Genomic DNA, 18782 nt, shown 5'->3' on the forward strand with positions numbered 1-18782 from the left:
CTACATACATCCCATGTGTCTTGGATTTTGCAAGACAGTCCTGATTTTCAGGAGATGGGGGAGGAGCTTAACTACAAATTCTGTACGTAGGGTACCAGTCTCATGAGTCTGTTAGCATATGATAAAGGTCATTTTATATCAGATTACTTTTAATATATACCATTACTAGTACACTAGGAGAGAGTTATATACCGGTATATCATCTGTGGAGCCAGGCAGGCTGGGACTTCATGCTTTAACACAATAAAATGACATGTTATTATTATTATTATTCCGCCCCGATAGGAGGTCACCCGAGGTCTGCAGAGCCTCCTGATCCAATTAATATCCCCCCCCCCCAGCAGCCATACATACCCGCCGCCTGCCATCATCTGACAGCGAGCCTCGCAGACATCGCGGAGTTCCAAGCAACGGAGACATAAACGCAGTTCATAGGCCGCAGATTGATGAGAGGGGACCATATGACTTGTGTATATGGTGTTTAGAGCTCAGTGCGGAGGCGAGCTCCGGGATTGGATTGTTTTGTTTGCGTCTCAAGCAGCAGGCTGACGGATCCCGGCCTGGAGAAGGGACGCTCGGGTGTTACCATGGAGACGGCATTGTGCTAGGCTACTGTAAGGAAGCCTCTGCGGCCATGTTTGAAAAGGGGCAAACGGTAATTACAGCAACCGACAACCTGATGTTTATCCGTTTTTTTTATTAATATTAAGGTATTATTATTGATTTATTACAGTTTTTATTAATGTATTATTATTTTTTATTTATTATTAGTATTTTTATTAATGTTTTATTACTATTGAGTATTAAATTTATTCTTATTGATTTATTATAGTTTTTATTAATGTATTATTTTTATTATTGATTTATTAGTATTATTAATGTTTTATTATTATTATTAATGTATTATTAGAATTGTTGTTGAAAGAATCCCATAACTCCTGCTTTTCTAGCATTGTCCCTCTTTGGACAATAGGAGCAGCTTCTGTATGATTATTCCTCCCCAGTAGATAATCGTCGCCTATCATCACCGTATCCGAGGATTAGTGATAATATTAGTAATAATAATAAAGGAAAGAGCCTCGTATTTTTAATTTTCATTCAAACAGCGAATGAATTTATTGAATCAATGTCAATCAATCACACAGCGAGGCGTCCATTTAAACGTCCATCTTGGGGCCTTTTGCGTTCTCCTTTTCGCTCTTCTCCACAAGCTTCTTCCAGAGAAATCCGCCGACGGCGGCGATGAGAGCGAAGTGCAGGACCACCAAAAGCCCCCGATGACCAACGGAACCACGACGTGAGTCGGGAGGACGTTCTCTTCATCCTCGGGCCGTCCTGAGGCCGAAGCCAGCAGGCAGAAAATCAGAAATATCATCTTCATGCTGAACCCTTTTCCTCCACTAGGTGGCGATCCCGCCGCCTCCGCTCCGACCAATCGGATTATCAGGAAAATAATAGCTCGATTTCAGATAATATTATTAATAATAATAATAATGTGAGAGTCCGCTTTCCACAGATCAGAGTCACTTGTGTCGCTTCGCTATCCAGAGGTGAGTCTGTGCAGAGAGCTGCCTGCCTGACATTCTATTGAGAGAGGGGGTTATGACATCACTCCTCCTATGAGGTCACGGCTTATAAGTTTAAAGGGGAACCGCCCCATTTTAAAGCACGCTTTGATTTAATTTCCACGTTTGCAGGCAGCTGCGTGTCAGTCGTGCGGACGACTTCTCAATCAGTTATCTTCAGGCCAGGGACGGACTGAGACCATCCAGGGCCCCTGGCAACAAAAAGTCACGGCCCCCCCCCCAGGAAGCGTTGGTACGTAGTTCTTGCACTTCCTCTGTAGCATTTCCATTGATGTCATGGAGGCAGCAGATCACACGTATGCGACATGGCCTAGAACGGGAGTTAATCTGAGCATGTTTTAAGAAGCGTACTGCAGTATGCTCCTCACGGTCAGTAGAGGAACCTGGGGGGCGGAGTTAAATGAGACAAACGTCTCCTCTTCTCACGCCTGTAGCTAAAGAACGCCTGCACCGATTTCCATGCAGCAAAATGCACCGGAGTCCACGCAAAATGGGCAAAATAACGACGGAGGGTCCTTCAACGCCCCCGCAATAGAGAAAAATCATATCATTTGTTGAGATGACCCCCAGAACGGTGATCAGTAACAGGGGGCCGCACTGACGCCATTTTTAATTTTGTTTCAAAACAACAAATTCTGAAGCAATCAATTTGGGTGGATTTATGCCCAAAGCCACCCCCCCTGCTGTGACATCACGGAGGCCGCGTCAAAGTTAAATACATCGCAGAAACAATACAGAAAAAAAAATATATTTTTTAACCAGTTTATAATTTTATTAACATTCCAGATTAATAACATATCAAAGCAACATTAATGCATGCTGAAATATACGTGTACAAAATCAGAGCGCAAAGAGACCCGCGCAATAATGATACATACATACATAAGCAAATAAGCATAACCCCACCCCCCTGCGCGGTGTGAGCCAATCCAAAGGAGCCGGGCATACCAACAGCCATCGTTTCATACCTACTACATAAATATTAAAAAATATATATATTTTATTTAAAGAAGATGCCTCGCCTAACAGTACGGCCACCATGATGTATTTTATATTAACCAACGTGAAACCTAAATGCGTATTATTCAGGCAACTTCTATCCTGGTGCCACTAGGGGGAGCCCTCATATAGTGCTGCACTTCCTTTGAGGAATAACGCCTCTATCGTAAACGCATTCACGCCCCTCCCCCATTACAAATGCGTAACCTTTCATTTAATGATTTTCCTTTACGATTCTTAGAATTCGGTTTGTCCCGCTTCCTTTTTTTGTCTTCTTTTGCGTCACATGATATAAAACAAACAAAAAAAAAAAGATATTTTTCCCTCCTTATTGTAAAAGTTTTTATGGAATTGGCAGAGATTTGGGTAAATAAAGTCAGGTTGATCTGCCTCAGTGGCCAATTTAGCAACGTGTCATGTAACCCCCGACCCTGCATAAATAACCTCAAGGAGGACACTATATATATATATATATTTTAGATTTTAATAGTATGTTGTTCTCCACGTTAAAGACAAACGGAACACCGTGGGCAGACATGACACCTGTTGAGAAGACGTTTGGACCGATGGTGGAGGTGGATGGTCACGAGTAATACTAAGTGCCAGGTAATCATTGCCGCTTTTTTTTTTTTTTTGCTCGGTTATATTGATCTGTATAGATTAACCCCTTTGAGCCCCTCCCCCCACAAACAGGGCATCTGTGTCCTGCTACCACATACAATGATATCAAAACGTACGATCCTATACAGTACTATAAACAGAGTTCACAAGAAGCTGACGTAATGGGCCGTACGACGTATCTGGACTATAGGAGCGCATAGTATATAACGTCACAGACTGCTACTACAACAAGCATAGAGGCCGAGTCATACTTATCATACATATAAAAGCGGAGCCAATCACAATCAACGATGAAATAGAAATTTACATATTTCCCAAACCAATGGAACTATGTGAGGAATAAATATTATTGACCAAAAACAGAGGGGGAGGGACAGGAAACGGACTCTTTTAAGGGAGGAAGAATAAAAAAATATGGCTAATTGGCTTGTACTGTTCTCTTTCGCATCGGGTTTGAGGATAGCCAACATCAATTCTATTCATCGTTGCTAGGGTCTCCTGTTTTCAATGAATTTCGACCAAAAAAAAGACTTTCAATTAATAAAAATGTATCTTTCCGTCCCGAGGCTCAACATTCTGCATCCACAACAAATTCGTATCATAGCTATTGCTCATGCGTAACTTACACAAGCTCAGGTACTAGGTAAATACCAAATCTGTTAAGCCAAAAAACAAAAAGGTTCAGCGGATCTTATTAAAAAGAAGAAAAAGCTCAAAAGCAGTGGTTATCCCATGCAATGCATACCAGAAAAGCACATCCATCACTAATTACAATAAATTTGAATAATTTGCACGTTAAATGATGAGTTAAATAAACTGACTGTGCAAGGTGTGACATTCATTCGCTTATGCAACCAATCGGTCTTCCGTTTCATTCACGTACGCAACCAACCGGTCTTCCGTTTCATTCGCGTACGCAACCAACCGGTCTTCCGTTTCATTCGCGTACGCAACCAGTCTTCCTTTTCATTCGCGTACGCAACCAGTCTTCCTTTTCATTCGCGTACGCAACCAATCGGTTTCATTCATTTACGCAACCAATCGGTTTCATTCAATTACGCAACCAATTGGTCTTCGGTTTCGTTTGCGACTACGAGGTCTATTTCAAGCGAAAGCATCACAGAATATCATGATTCTTCAGAAACGTGGCTTTTTTACGATTCATATCTTCTCAGCCATCGGTGATTCGGGCCATTCGCACGGATAGGTCTGCCGAAGACAATGTACTTGAATCTCGGCGTAACGAGACCCAAAAAAAGGCCAAGTGAAACCGTCTCGGACAATAAAAACGTAACCACAAAGTGTAAAAATGCTCGACTTAAAAAATAAAAAGTATCCTAATAGTAACATTGGCTACAGCACTGGACTACGTGACATAAGATAAAAGAAATATATACATTTTAGATTTTTAATGACCGATCTCCTTTAAGGAACATTTTTTCAAAGAGGTCATTACACGTTATTACACGCTAACCAAAAGAACGACGACATTAAGACTGGAGAAGGCTTAAGGTCCATTGGGCAAAAGCCCGGTAGGCTTCTAGGTCCGTGCACCAATGGGCGGTCTTCTACTTGGCCACATGATTGACCAGACGACCCTGGAGTAGACAGCTTGGCCCAGTTCGGATGCACCTTGTGGGTAATGCCCACTTGTCTCGTCACCTACCCCCCCTTAAGGCGCAGTTCCACCTACACCTTAAATGCAGCATTAGAAAAAAAATACTTCTAGTACTGCTAAAACCCTCAAAACCTTCCCAAAAAATTTCATTGTGTAAAAATTAGCTAGGAACACCTAAATTGTCATGTGGCATAACTCTGCACACTGATAGGTTGGGGCTGTAGAAGCTCTAAAAGGTTTCTGCGTTGTTTGTAGGTGATTAAACCCTCAGGGGGTGGGGGGGCAAACGCTCTGTGTAAGTGGAACAGCACCTTTAAAAGTAGTCTCTATAGTAGCGGACGTGCCCGTCTTCTCCAGCCGGGAGCAGGAACGCCGAAGGCTCCGGATTCCACCGACTTCCAAATAAAAGCAATCATATTTTATTAATATCATCTGAAGTGTTGGCAGGCGTCGGGAGACGGAGAAACGGAACTTGTCCTGTTTTAGTGAAGAGCGGCACGTTCCTTTTCCGGTATCACGCAGCGGAACGTTTCCCCCCCGGCCGTTACGACGTCGGAAGCGGTTTGTCTGCCTTGTGGAACTTCTGGTGTTTCTGAAGGTTCGAGCTGTTGGTGAAGCACTTGCCGCACTCGGCGCATAAATAGGGCTTGGCGCCGGTGTGGACCATCTGGTGCTTGACCAGGCTGGAGTTATTGATAAAACACTTGCCGCATATGGCGCAGAGGAAGGGCTTCTCGCCCGTGTGGATCTTCTGGTGGGTCACGAGATTGGACGTATCCGTGAAGCACTTCCCGCAGACGTTGCAAGCAAAGGGCCGCTCGCCCGTGTGAATCCTCTGGTGTTTCACGAGATCGGACTTGTGCGTGAAGCGCTTGCCGCACTCGGAGCAGGCGTACGGCTTCTCCCCCGTGTGGATCCTGTGGTGGGTGACGAGGTTGGAGCTGTTGGTGAAGCTCTTCCCGCACACGGAACACGAGAACAACTTCTCCCCCGTGTGGAGCCTCTGGTGCGTGACCAGGTTGGACTTGTCGGTGAAGCACTTCCCGCAGTCGGGGCAGGAGAACGGCTTCTCGCCCGTGTGGATCCGCTCGTGCTTCACCAGATCCGACTTGTGGGTAAAGCACTTGCCGCACAGGGCGCACGCAAACGCCTTCTCCCCGGTGTGAAGTTTGTAATGCGTGATCAGGTTGGACTTCTTGGAAAAGGCTCTCCCGCAGTCCGTGCAGGCGAACGGCTTCTCCCCCGTGTGAGTCCGGTGATGTCGGATGAGTTCCGCGTTGCTCGGAAAGCATTTCGTGCACTCCGGACACATAAACAGCTTATCCCGTGTGCGCTTGGGCTTCGAAGGCTGCGCTTGAGGAGGTGGCGGCTCCGGAAACGCGTACGGGGTTTGCATGTAATCCCCGTACGTGTAAGCGCTGGGTTCTGCAGGGTTTTCCTCCCCGCCCGAAGCCGGCTCTTCCTTGATACGAGCGGCCGTGAAGTCCGTCTGCGTGCCGGCCACGTAAATGTTGGAATCGCTGGCTTCTTCGGTCCGCGTATGTTCCCCGGGAGCATACGCGCCAGGGGCTGGTTCCTCTTTTATGTACGGAGATGCATATTCCATCTGCGAGAGCTCTTTGTGCGGGTACACGTCTTCATCTGGGAAGTTGCCTTCATCGCACGACATGGGCTCATCTTTAACGGACGCAGACGAGTAGTCCGAGTACGTGTGCTCAGTTAGCCTGTAAACGTCGGAGTCCGTGATGTTCTCCTCGTCCCGCGATCCGAGGGTCTCGTCCGGCACGGGGTGGCTCTGCAGCTTCCTGGGTGTATTCTTTCGCCTGCCTTTGGAACTCTGAACAATCTTGTCGTTTCTATCGTTTGCCGGGCATTCCGTCGAAGGTAGCTCGGGGACGGGACTTTGATACGGCATCTCAGGGGCTTGGGTGTGATAAGCGTCAGGCAGGCATCTGCTCACAGATCCATCTAAGATAAAATAGACAGATTTGGTTACATGTTTTTTAGTAAATATGGTCATTTGCTTCTGCAAAAATCCCTTAACCACAAGGGGAAGCCTGGTTGACCTATACATGCTATACTGACCACCTGTAACAGACCTGATCAGCCAATCAGCGGCAGGAATGCGCTCCCATTGAACTCGATGTGTCTGGCTAGCTCCAGCGGGGGGGGGGGCTATCTGGCAGTAACAAGGAGATCATGGCACATAGGTGTTGGATGGGGGGGGAAAGGTAAATGTATATGGGGGGGTGATCAACAGAATGCCCCCTTGCGTATTAAGGCTGGATGTCCCTTTAAGAAAGATGGCTATATTCACTCAAAATCCTTCTGATCTCTTACATTTAACTCATGCACAAAACGGGGTTAAGATGGAATATTAAAGCCAAGCGAGGTCCCAAGCTTAACTATTTAACGGAGCGACATCTACAGACGTGTGAAGGACAGGCTCTGCCATGGGTTAAATATCTTACCTAGAGAAATGAGCAGCGGAGCGTTCTCCATATCACTCTTGTAACCGTCGTTATGTTCCTCAGCATTCTGGGGGGGAAAAAGTCAATAAAGAAAATAACCTTGTAGATAAACCTATCACCCCCGGCGAAGATCTCACTGACTGAAGCTCAGCGGTGCTTCCTCAAAACGGAACTCCTGGGCCAAGACTTCACTCAAGTCGACAGGTTAAACCTTACGAGTCACCAGGATCCGATACACATCAATACTCCTTAATCAGACGCATGAATTAAAGCCCCCCTTAAAAGCATCGCTTACCTCTTCAGACAGCAGGTTAATGATCTTTCCTGCCAGATTCCTGATCTTCTCGCCGTTGTTCTTCACGTGCACAAGCGAGTTGGGCGGAGGGTCCATGATTGTCCTCGGGGCACTTTGGGCTTCTTCTAGGGTGTTGCTGTGGTCTGTGGCGTTATCACCAGTTTTCTTCACGAGAATATAATCCTAGATGTTAAAGAACTAGGAAATGTCACTATCTGCAGGCTATTCACCCCACTGTGTTCCATATCACCGTATCTACAACAACATATCACCCCTTTCTTCCTAAAGCCAGACTTCTAATAACACAGCGGAGGTATAAGGGGCTGCCAGACAGCGTTGTGTGCAGATGAAAAGAGTGGTTGGTTTTTGATATAGTGTGTCTGGGAATGTTGCTAGATACGGAGGGAGAGAAGAAAAAAGAAAAGGAGGAGAAAGAAAAAAGAAAAAAGGAGAAGAGAAAAGGAAGGAGAAAATAAGAAGGCTACCAGGTAGTCTTGAGAAGATAGAGAGTAGAAAAGAAGAGGAAGGAGAGAGGGGAGAAAAGAAGAGGAAGGAGAGAGAGGAGAAAAGAAGAGGAAAGAGAGAGGAGAAAAGAAGAGGAAAGAGAGAGGAGAAAAGAGGAAAGAGAGAGAGAGAGAGAGAGGAGAGAAAAGAAGAGGAAAGAGAGAGAGAGGAGAAAAGAAGAGGAGAGAGAGAGAGGAGAAAAGAAGAGGAAAGAGAGAGAGAGAGGAGAAAAGAAGAGGAAAGAGAGAGAGAGGAGAAAAGAAGAAGAAAGAGAGGAGAAAAGAAGAGGAGAAAAGAAGAGGAAAGAGAGAGAGAGGAAAAAAGAAGAGGAAAAGAGAGAAAAAGCAAGGAGATATTTTCGCTACTTGATTATTCACAAGATAATAGATAACGAGTTCCTCATTAATTAGGACTTATTCTATATTACTACATGACACGTCGCCCCCTACAGGAATTCTGATAGCAGTAAACGAAACAAGGGGTTTCTCAAGCATTCCCAGAATCCCTCACCTCTCCGATCAGCAGGAAGATTATCTCCAGGGTAATATTCAAGAGCGCTTCGCTGAGAAAGTGGCCGTCCTGGTTCATCATAGAGAAGCCAGCCCCGCAGCGCGCCGTGAACGGGCCTTGTGAGAAAGACCGAATAAGAACGGGTGATTTCTCCCTCACCGCAATGCCGGTCTACAGGCGTGAAGAAGAAAACAACAACAACGTATGTAACATTTATTAAAAGATAACAAAAGCGTTCTTGGCCCAGAAACGGCCGCCAACCAGGGATCAGCCAATGTATATATTTTAAAAAATAAAAAAATATATATATTTATTAATATACCGGTATATAATTCTTTTTATTATTATTATTTTTTACAGAAACAGCACAGATACATTATGAGAAAAAAAACAAAGTATTTAAGTTATGAAGATCTAACCAAAGCAAAATTATCAAATCGAGGCACGCGGTGAAATTTAGAGGAGAGATGCAGGTCACCAAATGTCACCAAAAGGTTTACATCATCAACAACATGGACCACTTGTGGACCATCGCAAGCTCAGGGAGTTCTAGGTTCCTTGTGGATGCCCCGTTAGAACAATCATCTTTGGTAACAAGTGGTTTTCCGTACAGCTTACGTTTTGTGTGCCAATGGCAGCCCACGCCATCATACGAAGTCGCCTACGAGCCCCGCCGATGTCAGGCAAGATGGCGGAGCTTTGTAAGGATATATATTTTTGGGGCAGAGAGAAGGCACAAAGCAGAGAGAAGAGAAAGGAGACGAGGATGAACATCTTGGGGCAGAGGGAAGAACGGGGCAGAGGCGGAGGAAAGGAGGTAGGCGACGGGCAGAGGAAAGCCACAGAAGACAAGCGGGGTTTGAGGCAAGGGGGGACGCAGAAGGAGAAAATAGCGGGGCAGATAGAGTTGGTCTGGGGCAAAGAAGGGATGTAGAGCAAGAAAAAGGAGACTCTGGGGTAGAACGAGAGCTAGGAACAGTCAGGGGCATTATGGACAACTACCGAAGTAGATTTCAGGCTTATTTTCCACCCCCCATGCCCCCAAGAAATAATAAATACAAATCAAAAAAAATGTTTGAGGAGCATCGTGAACGGCGCAGCGGCGAAAACGCGAGCGGCTTCAGTCGTCATCGGTGGAAAAAACAATCTTGTGCATGACACTTTTTGGTAATTTTTTTTATTATTATCATTATTATTTTTACATTTAATATTTCTTTTTTTTTCTCTATTAAATTATACAGGTTATTGAGAATTTGTAACATACACATCCATACCCAGGGGTTACACAAAAACACAGACAGTTTTTAATCACGCTTTTGGACGCAGCGGCCTCGAGTCGTCGCCGTCGGCACCTTGTCTCCGGCTCCACCGGCGGGGCGGTCCGAGCAGAGAAGGTGTGGAGGAGGTCTTTGCGCAGCCAAGTCCTTCTGAACTATGGCGCACGAGGAAGGGTGACGATGTAGACACCAGGGAACACCGGACCAGAAGCGGATTCATTGCTTTATGTAGCGCCAACGTATTCCGCGGCGCTGTACAACGGGATCCTATTTGTTAATGGCGGGGAAAGGGCGGCTAATCCTTAAAATTCTATTTTCAATGGATGTCACAATACATTCTGCATGGACCCCAGTGCGTTTCACTACACGCCAAGCGGCGCAGGCACTCTTTAGCTAATGCCCCCCCCCCAAACGAGGGAAGGAAAACCTTCCCATTAAAGAAAAAAATCTGCGTTCAGAGAGCATACGTGTGATTGGCTGCCGCCGTTCCCATTGACGTCAATAGGAGTCCTACTGAGCACGTGCGAGAAACGTACGCAGGAATGCTCCCTGGTTCCGGGAGAGGAAGCCGGTGGGAGGAGCCAAACGAGACGGAACAGCGACGCTCGTGGGTTCCGTGCGTTTTACATGCCAGAGACGTGTGTGCCGTGGCGCTCTCTTACATCATAGCGATGGGTCGCCAAGATTGCTCTCGAGGGCCGCTGCATTCAACACAAGCAAAGCTCCAATCAATCCTAGACAGCCATTGGCTGCCTGGGTGTGATTGGCGGGTCGTCACTTGGTATACATGTCATCGTTTGTAGCCGTGTTAAATATTACTTTTATACAGGTCAGGAATAAAAAAAATATATAAATAAATATAATAAAATTACATTAAAAATAAAAAAATTGTATAGGTTGGATTTGGTTTGGCGATCTTTTTTCACGCCAACGCTTCCGCCATTTTTGTTTTCTTTTCACAGCCATTTTTTGTTGGGCAGCTCGCCAAGTTCTGATTGGTCAGAATCTCGACGGAAACGCATACATTGTACATGTACGTGTACGCCCTGCGTAACGCATTACTCGCGACTTTAGCGCTAGACGTTATTATTACCTCGGTTGACGTCGAGCTATCTTTGGAGGCCGACGGTGGGGTGGCGGGGTCCGGCTTCCGCGGGCGCTTAGGGGGCCGGAAAAACATATACTCGTCTATGCACGGGACGCCGGTGCTTCTGGGGAATATAGTCGGGACGGCGTCCTTCCGCAGCGTCTTCTGGTTGCCGTTGACCACGTAGCAGTCCTCCGTGAAGTGCGTGGAGCAGAGGCGGTAGTTCTTCCGCCTTTCGTCGTTGGAGAGCGCCACGATGAGCTTCTCGATGTCCTTGAACCGCTGCCCGGTTTTCAGCAGCCATTCCCTGATCCTGTCCGGCTGCCTGGGGAAGATGTGGAGCATGACGTGCTGGTCCTTATTCTTCGAGCCCGTGGCGTTGCTGCATAAAGCCAGCAAACACTTCGGCATGATGGCCTGCAAGACAGTAACGTGACACCACATTTTAGCTAAACGCCCGCAGAAAAAGGAATATATTTCAATATATATATATTTATACAAATATAACAAGTTATTTGCAATATGAGCATGGCAGAGATCTTAACAATCGGGGGGGGGGGGGATAAAAAGGCCCAAAATAAACGAAAACTTACCGGGTTCGCATGTGATCCGAGACTACAAAGAGGAAAAGAGCGTCTTGTATTTTTCAAGCCCCTTCCTAATCTGCAATACACATAGAAAGTTAATACGCAGAATGTGTGCGGAGACGCAAGAATCGCAACAGATTCCAATCATTGGCAGTTCTCGCCGAAATACCGACGGGGCCACGCTGAAGGAAGCGAGATGGACGAATAGGGCACAAAGAGGGCCGTTATTACACTTTGTATATAGGGCAGGATATTTTAACACTGCTCTGATTTAATTTTTTTTTTTTTTTAAAGCTAAGGATCGGGCAAATAAGTTGACGTTAGGCAAAATAAAGTTTTATTTTTTAATTTTTTTTATATGATTATTATTTTTTTTACAGTGAGGGCAGTTAAGATATGGAATATACTGCCATTTAGAATGCTTTGGGTAAATGTGGTTAATAATAAAAAAAAATAAAAAAAAATTCTAAAGAAAAGATTTTTTTTTTTTTCCTTCTTCAGTTTCAACAGATTAAAAAAAAAAAAATCAAATAAAATAAACCATTCCGAACTATGTAACTACTCCACATACTTTACATACTAAAACTGAAAATGTATTAATGTACATTATATATATATATAAATATAAATATGTAATTTTTTTTCTTTTTTTTGTTTATTTTTTTATATATATATATTATACCACGCGCTCAAAAAATTATTAACCTCGTGCAACAAAATAAACCACAATCACTCCTGGCTGTGTATGTTAATTCATTTTTATTTTCTTATTATAATTTTTTTTTTTTTTTTTTTTTTTTTTTTTTTAAGTATAATTTATACAAAATAACTTCACGAACAGAAAATTGCAGGCGTCGGACGGAGCGCAAATCGGATTGGAGTTTGTTTATTTCCAACAGTTATATACAAATGTATATGCAGACGTAGCAAGAGCCGTACATCAAGAACGTAATTTACCTCTATATAGCGCGTTACTATATATATACATTGTACGGATATGGCACTAAACGCATACATGTTATTACATAAGCACAGATCTGTATGTATACATAACAAAACGATATATATATATAGAATACACGTACATACAGATAATTATTATAAAGATTTCATATACAGAGCTGTGGCGACACGCCCTTGTGTTCCTATGTGAGAAATGACATACATGTACGTACAGAGCTGGGCAAATTTGGGAAACAGAAAAAAAATAATTTAAAAAATCTATATTTTGTTTTTAATAATAAATAATAATAATAATAATAATTACGAGCCGGCTTCACATGATTCGAGACTACGTATAGATTTCATCCCTACAGAGCAATGCAATATGGCGCAAGAGAAAGCTACGAGCCACGTGTATAAATCTGGGAGCCACGGCTACCTGGCTTCAATCATTTGTCCGGCGCTGTATATACATTAAAAATAGACACATATGGGTAATATATATATATATATATATATATATAATAATTTAATAATAAATTACAATAAAATTAATATTATTCATTGAAAGCGATTATGAGGTATTTACACAGCTTGATATGCGAGAGATATGTTTGTGTGGTCGATATACACCGTATTTGCTCGATTATAAGATGACCCTGATTATAAGATTATAAGAAAATGCCTGAATGTAAAAAGACGACCCTATAGGAAAAGAGTTTTACCAGTAAATATTAATTTAATTCATATTTCATAAAAGCTATGATTGAGAAAAATATTTGCCAACCTGCCCCAGTTATGCACATCTGCCCCCCAGAATTGCCTTATACCCCCCTATATGCCACTCTGCCCCCAGAAATGCCTTATACCCCTATATGCCATTCTGGCATACAGGGGGTTAAAAGGCACATCATGGGACCATCTCACGGCAGCGTATGGAGAGAAGAAGCCGGCTCCGTCGGCAGAAGTCCATACTCGCCACGGCAACATGGCTCCTGGGATTTAGTCGAGCCCTAATTTTTAAAAAAAAATTCTTTATTTAAGAAACGTTTCTTTTGGGGTGAAATTAAGTTAAGATTATTTATTTTTTTATTATTATTTATTAAATAAATTTTCCTTTTTGGGTAAAATTAAGTTAAGATGTTTTTTGGGTTTTTTTTTTTAATGGTAATTAAAAAAAAATAAAAAAATTATTTTTCCTGAAAGGGGAGCCAACACTTCTGAAATAGAATAAATTGGTAAAAAAAAAACAAAGAGAAGATCAATTTCCCACGGAGTTCACCTTTATCAATCCTACGTGGCATTATTCAATCCTTTCTTTTAATTTCTAAGAAGCCGAAGAACGCTTATTAAAAGTCGTTTATGGGCGGCAGCTCCGCGTCTCCTGCGTGGTCAACCAGCCAATCAGCGGGTGCTGAGCTCTGGGAAGCTGCAGCTCCCAACGCCCGGACGACGCGTAGGAAAGTCCACCTAGGACACCGGAATGACCCTCAGAGGAAAGCAGGTCGGGTCTGCTAAGGAGACAATGTTACCCGCCCCAGGGCTTCTCACTCTTGGACGGGTCACACAAACCATCTGTCTCGAGACCAACTTTCGTCCCATAATCATTTTAGTCCCATAAACTTGGCCTGGAGGCCACCATACTTTAGGAGACATCTCCTGCTCAAACACCACACCGAGCTGACGCTTTATGGCAATGCTAATGAAGTCCCTTCCTCCATAGACTTTCATTAGTCAGAGAGTCCGGCTGGTTGATTAAGAGCGAGCCATTCTATTGTTCCCCACAGGCAGTATGATAAGGAGTCGGGTGTTTGTCTAGTAGATTATGGGGCAAAAACAACAACTGGTTTCATACAGAAAACCAGTGATATATTATTTTTTTCGTGGGATTCCCCTGTAAGTTTCAGATGGGAGGAAAAGGAAAGTGATTAGCTATGGTATTTTTTGTAGGACAGGAAGCCGATTAGATAACGCTCATCTAGCACTTACATTTTGTTTATCTATTTTTTTCCTCCCCATAAAAAAGGGGATCCGTCACAGCTTTTCAAGGCGACTAAATTAACGAATTAAAAACTACCCGGAGCGTGCGTTTTCTGTTTCATCGTTAAAGTAGAGATCTGCGTCTCCGAGCGGCAGAGAATTATCTGATCGATCTCCTGCCCTGAAGTCCTCCTCCTCCTCCGGCTCGGAGAAAGGCAGCCAGAACCGAGACAAAACAAAAAGAAGAAAAATCAATGGAGCCCTCAGAACAGGAAGCTCGGGAAGCGATCCAAATGAGCCAGTCCCGTTTATTATACGTACATACGCTGCTTATCTTACACTGTAAAGACTATCATGTGGGGGGGGGGCCGTAGGACGTCGGATTAGGGATCTAATTTAATGGAAGATGCACGATGAGTCTCTAGCATCGGGAACTATTTAGTATTGTGCAGCCCCCTCCCCTCCGCGCTTACTAGCAGCATCACCCTCTCTATACCAGGCGGGGGGGGGGGTGAAATGACTCTCTATACCAGGCTGAGGGTGTGGGGGGGCACAACTCTCTATACCAGGCTGAGGGTGTGTGGGGGGGACACGACTCTCTATACCAGGCTGAGGGTGGGGCACGACTCTCTTTACCAAGCGGGAGGGGGGGCACAACTCTCTATACCAGGCTGAGGGTGTGGGGGGGCACGACTCTCTATACCAGGCTGTAATGCCTCGATGTCGTGGAAAGGGTTAAAATACTAGCATTTGAAATACCTTGGGGTGTCTAGTTTTCAAAAATATGGTTTGATGGGGTAAATTGCATTGGCCGGCTTCCAAGATACCCGAAAAAGCACATGGGGGCAGAATGACCAGATTTGGAAAAAAATGGTTTTGAAATAGCAAAAGGCTATGTGTACTTATTGCCCAGCAAGATGCCCATTATGACGTACAGGTACGTCGTGACTTTGTTACAGCGGCGGGGACATCTATAGACAGATTCCTGCCGACAGATCCTGTGCGCTATTACTCAATGAATAATCTCTGCCCTCGTAACAAAAGAGCCCCCCTGCTCGATCTCAACGTTCTCCTCGTGGATGAAGGCTTTCCTCCTCTTCCTTTACACGGTTACACCAGGAACTCCGAGCCTCCGCCTTTCTCTTACTCGGAATATTCAAGACCCTCTTCTTCAGAGTAAAACCTCCATATCTTATCTGCCACAAGCACAACTCCCACCACTATCTCAGACATCATGTGTCCCCCCCGCCTGATCCCTTCTAGATTGTAAGCCTGCGTGCAGAGCCGTCTTAGTCCGTCTCGTGCTTTTGATCCCAATACCTTATAGTTGATACCCCCCGCTTGAACACAGGTGACTCCATTAAGCGTATCTTTACATAATGACAAGTCAAGGTTTCCATGACGACCGCTATAACAGCCATTTGGCCAACACAGTCGCAATCTAGGATCTCCCTGGTGGGCCGTTAAAGGGTTAATACTTCAAGCGCCCCAGCTCTTGTAGAAAGCTGCCAGGTGTGGTGACCACGAGGGTCTCTCTCACGCTGTCATATATTAGGGGCTACACATTAGAGCCCCCCCATCGCAAATGAGGTATTTGATTAGGAAGAAGAAGATGTGGGGGGGGGCACAGAGAACAGGGTTTGTGTAGAGTGATTTTGCAGGAAACAAATAAAGTTTGTTCAAATAAAAAAAAAGGTTTTCCAGTGGTTACACTACACAGACGTTATTACACACTTCACGTATGATCAGCAGTAATGACAGCCCGCTACGCGTCCGTCCCGGGGGGAAAATCCTTTAAATCGCGTCATTATAATCAAACGCCGTAAAATGCTATTTTTAATACTTTCAGATTCCGTCACTAAAGATCGACTCCGGTGTACGGCGCTGCGGAACAGGATGGCGCCATATACGATAACAATCATTTCTACAGCCACATTTCACGAATAAAGAAATTATATCATTCTAGCATTTCGCCCGATAAAACGATAAAACTTTTTGCTTTTGCTGAAAACGAGATAAATGGGGGTTTTTTTTTTTTGTGCATAAAGAGAGAACTACACCCAAACAACTGGCCTGCGAGATAAGAAGACTTGCTCAACAATATTCAAATTTGTGCTGACTTTGTGTGTTGGGTGTTGACAAGATTGAGACTTATATATATATATTATATTATATATATATATATTATATATATATATATATATATAATATATATATATATATTATATATATATTATATATATGCATATTAAATATATACACACATTTTATATATATTTTATAATACATATAAATAAATATATATATATATATATATATACACACACACATATATAAAGATTTTAGAATTTATATTAAATACATATATTTATATATACATATTTAATAGATATTGTATAATACATATATAAATATTTTAAATTGATATTTTTATATTATATATATATATATATATATATATATATATATATATATATATATATGTATGTATATATATATATATATGTATATATATATATATACACAATTTCCATATTCACTGAGTTACCCCACCTCCTGTGGGCCTCCAAGGAGCTCCCCCTCTGCCTCTAATTAATATGGCGGTTAATTCAATAAATACCGAATTAAAAAGAGGAATAAAACCTATTATATGCAATTATGACAAGCGTTACCGGCCGACATTATTCACAGAAAAAGAACAAAACGCGAACTGACCTTAATAAGCAACGTCCATCATCCGAGCGCTGCGCTAAGCCCCTAACCGGAAGTACAGAACAGGAAACGCTCACAGTTCCGTTTCACCTCACTGGCTACTTTTGTTGTCCTATTGTTACTCGCTTCCCCGGGGTGTTCTGCGCTCCATAGGCAAACTATGCCGTCGCTGAGCAAGGCGCCATTTTGTTGGAGTCAACTCACTAGGCCGCGGCTAAAGTTGGTCTCCGATAAAATGGGCGCGGCCCTGGAAACGAAGCACCTGGCGACGGAGACGCTTTTCAGAACGAGTTTCTTGAGTGTTTAGCGCTCGCAAGACCGATGGTAACTTGGGATTTGTAGTTCCTGAGCAGCAAACGGGACAATTGGACACAGAGGGGCTGAAGCAGTTTATTTCTTATTGTTTTGTGAAGCTTACTGTACAAAAATAAAATACTCTGCATACAGTCACTGAAATGTGTGTGGGATAAATAATAGACATGTATATAATCAGGCATCTCTTCCAGGGGAGGGAAAAAAAGCACTAAGATTTGTGGACCAAAAGAGAGACTGGCCAAAGCGAACAGGGATGATTGGCAGGTAAAGCATAGCTGCCAACATTCCCAATTATTGACAAGCGTAGAGCGACTCTTTTCTGATGGAATCGGGCTCTGCTTACACACTTCCTCACATGGAGAGAGGGACGGAGGAGATAGAGAGGGGATGGAGAGAAAAAGAATGGAGAAGGAGAGAAAAGGAGCGGATGGAGAGAGATAAAAAGGAGGGGAAGGAAAGGGAGATATAAAGAAGGAAAGAGAAGAAAATGATAGAGTGAGGAGGATGGATAGAGAGAAAAAGAATGGAGAAGGGGACAAAAGAAAGGGGATGGAGAGAGATAAAAAGGAGAAGGAAAGGGAGATGTAAAGAAGGAAAGAGAAGAAAATGATAGAGTGAGGAGGGAGAGGGAGGATGAGGGGATGGAGAGAAAAAGAATGGGAAGAAAGAGAAGGAGGGAATGGGGAGAGATAAAAAAAGAGGGGAAGAAAAGGGAGATATAAAGAAGGAAAGAGAAGAGAGAAGAAAATGATAGAGTGAGGAGGAGAGGGAGGATGGATGGAGAGAAAAAGAATGGAGAGGGGGACAAAAGAAAGGGGATGAAGAGAGATAAAAAAGGAGGTGAAGGAGAGATAAAGAAGGAAAGAGAAGAGAGAATAAAGTGATAGAGTGAGGAGGAGGAGAGAGGATGAGGGGATAAAGAGAAAAAGAATGGAAAGGGAGAGAAAGGGAAGGGTAAGGAGAGAGATAAAAAGCGCGGGAGGGAGAGATAAATAAGGAAAGAGAGGAGAGAGAGAAGAAAGTGAGAGCATGAGGAGGAGAGAGGGAGAGAGAGGATGAGGGTATGGAGAGAAAAAGAATGGAGAGGGAGAAAAGGAAGGGTAAGGAGAGAGATAAAAAGAGATAATTTATAATTATAACTATTATTTTATTTGTATTTCTTTTTTCTTTATTATTGTTATATATTTATTTTATTATAACTATTATTATTTGATTTATTATTATTATTTTTAAAAATTCACCCCCCCCCATTAATTCCATGGTTTCCAATAAACCGTT

General features: G+C 43.4%; 2 protein-coding genes across 2 annotated transcripts in view; both read right to left on the reverse strand.

Annotated features, from left to right (window-relative positions):
• Positions 1-6682, reverse strand: part of LOC128469301 (uncharacterized) — a 35921-nt gene extending 29239 nt beyond the window's left edge. The window contains exon 1 of the mRNA XM_053451121.1: positions 5372-6682. Within this exon, the coding sequence (XP_053307096.1) occupies positions 5372-6493 (1122 nt within the window). The 5' untranslated portion in view covers positions 6494-6682. The remainder of the gene's footprint in view (positions 1-5371) is intronic.
• Positions 6683-7428: 746 nt separating this feature from the next.
• LOC128469302 (uncharacterized) lies at positions 7429-17227 on the reverse strand. Its single transcript, XM_053451122.1, has 6 exons — positions 17193-17227; positions 11562-11631; positions 10975-11385; positions 8605-8775; positions 7591-7773; positions 7429-7470 (listed from the first exon to the last, which is right to left on the reverse strand). Exons 3-6 carry the CDS (start codon positions 11377-11379, stop codon positions 7429-7431), a joined length of 801 nt encoding a protein of 266 aa, XP_053307097.1. The 5' UTR covers positions 11380-11385; positions 11562-11631; positions 17193-17227.
• Between the last annotated feature and the right edge of the window lie 1555 nt (positions 17228-18782).

The sequence above is a fragment of the Spea bombifrons genome, chromosome 11 (genome assembly GCF_027358695.1).
Source record: "Spea bombifrons isolate aSpeBom1 chromosome 11, aSpeBom1.2.pri, whole genome shotgun sequence".
NCBI lineage: Eukaryota > Metazoa > Chordata > Amphibia > Anura > Pelobatidae > Spea > Spea bombifrons.

Bases quoted from the DNA above. Each gene is read 5' to 3' on its own strand.
- LOC128469302 (XM_053451122.1), bottom strand. From the start codon at position 11,379: ATGCCGAAGTGTTTGCTGGCTTTATGCAGCAACGCCACGGGCTCGAAG. The intron at 8,776-10,974 runs GTAATAATAACG...TCACGCCTGTAG, and splicing joins ATAGCTCGACGTCAACCGAG to ACCGGCATTGCGGTGAGGGA. The intron at 7,774-8,604 runs GTGAGGGATTCT...TTTAACATCTAG, and splicing joins TCTTCCTGCTGATCGGAGAG to GATTATATTCTCGTGAAGAA.